The sequence below is a fragment of the Sinocyclocheilus rhinocerous genome, unplaced genomic scaffold (assembly GCF_001515625.1).
Source record: "Sinocyclocheilus rhinocerous isolate Xijiao unplaced genomic scaffold, SAMN03320098_v1.1 scaffold631, whole genome shotgun sequence".
NCBI classification, from domain to species: Eukaryota; Metazoa; Chordata; class Actinopteri; order Cypriniformes; family Cyprinidae; genus Sinocyclocheilus; species Sinocyclocheilus rhinocerous.
This window is the reverse complement of record NW_015656501.1, coordinates 196,067-203,034: the sequence shown is the minus strand read 5'-3', so window position 1 is coordinate 203,034 and position 6,968 is coordinate 196,067. Positions and strand designations below refer to the sequence as shown.

At 37.4% G+C, this 6,968-nt stretch overlaps 1 protein-coding gene across 1 annotated transcript in view; it reads right to left on the bottom strand.

Moving 5' to 3' along the window:
- LOC107720113 (MORC family CW-type zinc finger protein 3-like) overlaps positions 1-6,968 on the bottom strand; it is a 22,489-nt gene that overhangs the window by 6,722 nt on the left and 8,799 nt on the right. The window contains exons 12-17 of the mRNA XM_016527720.1: positions 4,661-4,735; positions 4,435-4,477; positions 4,206-4,313; positions 4,050-4,110; positions 3,910-3,973; positions 2,592-3,792 (exon numbers count right to left, since the gene is read on the bottom strand). Of these exons, the coding sequence (XP_016383206.1) occupies positions 2,592-3,792; positions 3,910-3,973; positions 4,050-4,110; positions 4,206-4,313; positions 4,435-4,477; positions 4,661-4,735 (1,552 nt within the window). The remainder of the gene's footprint in view (positions 1-2,591; positions 3,793-3,909; positions 3,974-4,049; positions 4,111-4,205; positions 4,314-4,434; positions 4,478-4,660; positions 4,736-6,968) is intronic.

Below are 6,968 nucleotides of genomic sequence, written 5' to 3'. Positions count from 1 at the left end.
CATTAACATACGACTAATCAACATTATTTCACTAGTATTAATATTGTTATTGTTGCAGCTTAACAGATTTCAGCTGACCTTGCTAGCTAGCTAAACTATTGTAATAATGTCATTCCACTATTGCACAGTGTTGCCGCTTGGCAACACATACATTTGAATGATTTACCAAAGACAAATTTTATAAAAACTTTTTTGAGAGGTGAACATGTCATCATAACAGTGATGTTTTAGATTTTTTGTAGAAGTGACACGGACTGGTCTTTGTTTGTTACTGACGTTTTAGTTTGCTTTCAGCAACTACTAGGGATGGGCGTATCGATCCAAAGTATCGATATATCGATACTGCCGCGAGTATCGAAAGTATCGATACTCAAACAATAAATATCGATACTAAGGTGTGTTTTATTTACCAGGGATTTTGTTTATTTAACAAAAAAATTATGCATTTAATTGGACGAATAACCTTTGTTAGCGAGTAATTGTGTAGGATAGAACTATTTTCCTGCTCATCTGAACGCGCAAATGTTGCAAGACAGAACCAATCAATCACAGAGAGCATTCACTCACTGCTGAGAGTGCATTCAAACAGGGCTGCTTTTCCTAAAAGTATCATAAGAAAGCATTAAAGCTTTTGGGAATGGCAGCCCTGAACAATGCTTATCAGAGGACAGAAGGTTATTTCACAATAAACAAACTGAAATTGTAGCTTACATAGTTTGTGCAATTACAGTTATTTAAATTGAACGTTGAAAGATAATACTGATCATGTTCTATTCTGTAATGTTAATAGAAATCATACATTGTCAGAATAAAAAGGTTGCATTTTATGCATGCAACAGCCTGTCACTGGCAGTCCCTTATGAAAATGAGCCATGGTTTTACTAAAGTGACCATAGTTCAACTGTAGTATTTGTAGATTTGAATCATGTGTAAACAAAAAACATATTTGAACCATGTGTAAACAAAAATATAACCTAATAAGTTACAATTAAGGCGTATTGAATGTTAAAATGCGTTTTAAACATAAAGTTAAGTGCTTATCATTACCCATTTTACTCTTAGTAATTTAATAATTTAATACATTTCATAATTTAAAAGTTTAGTTCAGAAGTATCGAATCGGTATCGATATCGACGATACTGCCTTGAAAAATATCGGTATCGTATCGAAAACAAAATAAGTGGTATCGCCCATCCCTAAGCACAACTGACTGAGCTCACTCAAGCAAAAGCTCCCTTCTTCTTATCTGGCATTTGGAACTTGAAATTATTGCATACTGCCATCTACTGTACAGAAGTGTGTAGAGGAACTTGGTGGAAGAAACTGTACTTAATCAAAAAAAAAGAAAAAGAAAAATCCTAGATTCTTCTTATTAATCCTGAATTTTTTTAAGGAATATAAACATAGCTTTGAGTCACATTTCTTTCCATCCCTTGTTCTCTAAGAATATCTTCAATTTCATTCTCTTCTGCCATTTCTGTCTGTATTCATGGTATTTAATGCATCTAAATAATGTTCTACGTCTTAGTTTGACATCTTGTGCATAATCCATTACTCTTCCCTACTATCTGCAATGTGTCATTCAGTCCAGTATGACCTAGTCTCAATCTTGAATATACCGCTTCTACTCTCCTGTTTGCCATAGTTATCCTTTTTCCTCCTACATTTACTTGGTTTGCGAGATAGAATTTAGCTTTAGATTCAAACTCCCATTCTTTTTGCCATATTTGCATTATTTCACATTTAATCTTAGCTTTAGCCTCTCCTTTCCGCATTGAAATATTAATTTCTACCTCCTCTTTTTCCAGTGCTTCTTTTGCTATCTTATTAGCTTTTTCATTACCTTTGATGCCAATATGTGCTGGAACCCCAAAAAAATTTACTTCAATTCAAAGGTTTCTAATGTTTAATAGCGTATGTCTAATTTCTATGATTAGATCTTCTCTAACTGAAAAAACGCTTTCTAAACTTTGTAAGGCTGCCATTGAGTCTGTACATATGACTGATTTAATTGGTTTAAATTTTTATACAGTCTATGGATATAATCAATAACTAACTACATAATAAATCTCTTATTTACACCGTGTGTATGCTTTTTTTCTCATTATAATAGGAAGATCTGCGAGCGTGTAGAACTCCGTAAACTTGTGAAAACAAAAATTAGTTCAGAGAAGATTTTGACTGACCTACAGTAAACAACACCTCTGACTGGCCATTGCTTTCAACAGAGATGCCTGTGATTGGCTACAATTCTCAACGCTGCAATAACACATTGTAAATAGAAACCTTTGGTTTTGTAATGTGAAACCAGAGCGCGCACACAAAAACACAGGAGCGCTTGAAAGCAGGTGACTGAGCGGGTAGATTTGAGTTGGTACTACTGGTACTGTAGAAATCATACAGATATAGAACATCATGAGGGTGAGTAAATGATGACAGAATTTTAGTTTTTTTGGCGAACTCACCTTGAACAGCATCAAACTTGTACTAAGCAGGCTGGAAATTCATGCTGGTCTTTTCAGCAGGGACTCCTGTCATTTCTTATTAGTTACAAGAATTTAGAGAGTCAAAAATATCAGGTAGGTTCTCACCTTATTTCTCAGTTCATTGCATTCGGTGTTGCGCTTGTCCAGCTCTCTTAGGAGAAGGTCCACTTGAAGAGCCATTTCATCATCTACATTTTCACAAACGCTCGTTGTTGATGAGTGTTCCTCCTCCTTAGCTTTCAACCGATCACGACACACCTCATCCTGTGCCTCTTTTTCAGCTTTGATTTGCAACACCTCCTGTTTCCTTTTTAGCTCATCCCTTTCTTGCGTAAGCTCTCCGATGCACTGGGCGGCCTGTAAGTAGAGAGTCTTATAGTTTTGTTCCTCTGATGGATCTGTCTGGATGCTCTGATGGCTGCAGTTCATGGGGAGTTTCAAGAGTTTGATTTCTTTCTTCTGAAATTGCTCTCTTAATTCATCTCTCTCCCGGGCTGTGGCCTCCAGGAGATCTAGCAGGTTATCCTGTTGCTTCTGTGCTTCATGGGTTGGCATAATGTCTATGTCTATGTCAGAAAAAAGTGAGGTCTTGGAAGTTGTTGATGTCATACCTTCCTGGTTTTCTACATCTGACTTTGCATGTTGTTCAAAACTGATCTTATTCTCCTTAGGTATCTCCTCTAGTTTCGTGAGATTTGGCCTAACGTCTTCTACGCTACTACATCTCTCAACCTCCATGGGGCCTTTGATTATTTCTGTATTGTTACTTATCCTGCTTTCCACCTCATTAGTGCTCTGTTCCATCATTCTTGCATCATTCTCAATCTCTTCTTTCTTGATCTCACCTTCTTCATTTCTTATCTGCTGGTCTTCCTCTGCCTTTACAGTCAAACGTTCTGTTTGGGTTGTTATGCTTGTTTGGCCACTGGAAGTTGATGCTTCCATTGTTTCCTTTCCAGTGTCTTCAGTTTCAGTTTCCATGGAAGCGTGATCACTGCACTCCATATATAATCCTGCTGCATCATCACTGGTCTTTTCCTCTGTCTTCACCTTAGAAAGGTCAAAGGTTTTGGGTCTTGGCGTGCTCTGGGTTTCATCAATAACAACGTCATCATTGTCACTGCTCTCTACATTGTTTTCGTCAACTTTATTTCCATTATAGTCCTCAATCCCCAAAGGTGAGTTTATGGCATCTGATGTAGCTGTGGATGTTGATGGACTATATGGAGTGTTGCTACAGTAGTCATTTAATGTTCTTGCTCTTTTTACATTTTGGCTCTGGGATAATCCTAGACTTCTTTTTGTTCTGTAAAACAAAAAAGTTTAGCTTGGTTTCAAAATTATGTTGCAAAAACAGAATTAAGAGAGAATTAATAGAAATACAGGCGTAAAAAGAGAGAAAGAAAGAATGAGAATGATATACCTTTTAGGAGTGGAGAGGGACATGACATTTGAAATCACTGGCATGCTGTCTGAGGGGCTAGAAGCTGTCGAAACACAAAATGTTAATAAAATAATCTAGGTTCTGTATCAAAAACAAATGTACACAAAATTTAGCCTCACCAGACTGTGAATGGCTCATCGATGTCAAAGAGGCCATAGGTGATCTGGGTGAGGAAGGGGCCTATGGAAACAAAAAGGAAGACTTAAATATATTCTGTGAATTTATAATTACTTAACTATGCATTGTTATAAAAAAATTTTTAAAAAAAAACTTACTTTTTGATAGAATTGACGCACACGGTCAACTTTCTTTTTCAGATCCTCATTCTGTTGAAGCAGCGCTGCCTTTTTCTGCTGTTCCTGCCTTAACATGTTTTCTTCCATCTAATCCCCAATTAAATTACAATTAATCCCCAATTAAATTAATAATAATAATAATAAACAAAATAGGAAAGATGAGTATGAAACAAACACACCACCATTGGATGGAGAAATCCAGTATTACCTGAGTTCTTCTCTGTTCCTGCTGTTTTTTGAGGTTTCTCTCACTGTGGCAACATAAAGCACATCAGTATCAGACTATATCACCTCTGGACACCTGGTATATCAGATCCATTTTTTTAACAAATCACTGGCTTATCTTATTAATATCTTGGGTAATACAATAAGTCTATTCATTCATAGTCAGATAACAAAATAAATAAATAGCTGTAACACATTTTTTCACTCACTGCTGTTTGTATGTTTTCAGGCAGTCTGTAGTTTCATCTTCAGAATCTTCAGCTTCTTCTTCTTGGTCACATCGCCTGGATGTAGAAAGAACAGCTGTTTGAGCTACATGTTTAGAGATTTGCATGCGCACACACACACTCACACACACACACACACACACACTCACACACACACACACACACACACAAATTACATTTGTTGATAAATATCACTGATATCTAATCTTCACTGCATGTTTAGACAAATGATACATTGCTCAAATGCATTGAAATTCATTTCTGTTTTCACACATTATGTGCTTGATTTACTAAACTAAATTAGCATGAGAGTGCAATTCCAAAAAAAAAAAACCCTAATGGGAGAGGACATTTACTGATAATGTGCAAATTAAAGAACACAGACGAAGCCAGATCATTCCCATAATGACCAACACAATCTAGCAAGAGCAGCGCAAATTAGCGTCTGCTTTAAGACATGCTTTTTTGGAGCGTTAATGGAGCAAATACCAGTAATTTGACGAGTGCAAACGTTAGTAAATCACGTTGCGTGATTCACTTTTACATTCTCCTCCCATAAATTTTGCGTCTAAAAGGGAAACTCCTAATGCATATTCAATAAGGTCAGGCGCAAAAATAACTGTGTCCACGCCTTTTCACTGCGCGTCTTTGGTAAATTCTGACAGTACTATTTTAACGGCCAAATATAGTTTGCGCTGGTGCAAGCTGTTAGTAAATCTGTCCCTATGTCTGTTCAAAGATGTACAGTAAACCCACGAGGGAAAAAAAGTAAGACGGTCACAGGTTGTTTTGTTGGAAAAGGGAAAGGCTGGTTCACACTAACGATAACTATATTAGTGTCCACACCAATGGACGATAATGTTCTGTTTATTATAAAAAAAATCCATAACCAAATACAACCCCTATTCCAGAAAAGTTGGGACGTTTTGTGAAATGCCATAAAATCAAGAATACGTTTTTTTCCATTCTCTTTAACCTTCATTTAATTGAAAGTACAAAGAAAAAATTTCCAATGTTTTCACTGGCCAACTTAATTTTATTTTGTAAATATAAACAAATTTTGATTTTGATGGCTGTAACACACTCCACAAAAGTTGGGACAGAGGCTTGTTTACCACTGTGTCACATCAACTTTCCTTTTAATTACAGTGTTTAATTGTTTGGGAATTGAGGATTCTAATTGTTAAAGTTTTGCAAGCAAAATATTTGTCCAATCTCGCTTGATACAAGACTTCAGATGCTCAGCAGTCTGTGATGATCGTCATTGTCTGATTCTCCTTTTCATGACTGGTTATACATTACTAGAAACTTCCTGGCAGGTGTGTTGAGGCAAGTTGGAGCTAAACTCTGTAGGACATCGGCCCTCCAGGACCGAGTTTGGGCACCCCTGGTCTGGATGGTCCCTTTGGTCTTTAGGACTGCAAACTCAATGTCCATTTTTCCCAGAAACAGGTTGAAATGTGGACTCATCTGACCACAGCACACATTTCTACTGTCTTTCTGAGATAAGCTTGGGCCCAGAGAACCCCACAGCATCACTGCATAGAATTGACGTATAGCTTTCTCATAGAGTAACAGAGATTCAAGTTACATTTACTGATGCAGCGGCAGACTGTGTTTAGTGACAGCGGTTTTCTGAAGTACTCCTGAGGCCATGTGGCTATATTTAACATCGCAGCATGACGGTTTCTTATGCAGTGCCATCTGAGGGCTCAAAGGTCATGACTCATGCACATTCAACTGAGGTTTCCTGCTTTGCCCTAGACAGACTGAGATTTCAAAAGTTGGGACAGAGGCTTGTTTACCACTGTGTCACATCAACTTTCCTTTTAATTACAGTGTTTAATTGTTTGGGAATTGAGGATTCTAATTGTTAAAGTTTTGCAAGCAAAATATTTGTCCAATCTCGCTTGATACAAGACTTCAGATGCTCAGCAGTCTGTGATGATCGTCATTGTCTGATTCTCCTTTTCATGACTGGTTATACATTTTCATCAGGAGACAGATCTGGACTGCAGGCAGGCCAGTCTAGCACATTCTCTCTGCATCTACAAAACCACACTGTTGTAGCACATGCAGAATGAGAACTGGCATTGTCTTGATCTAATAACCATGGACTTCCCATGAAAGACGTCATCTTGATGGCAGTATATGTCTCTATACAATTTCAATATATGCCTCCATGTCAATGGTACATTCGCACATATGCCAGTCACCCATGCTGTTTCCTCTGCTGCACCCACCATGACAGACGTTTGCTTTTGCATCTGTCGCTGATGAAAGTCTGGAT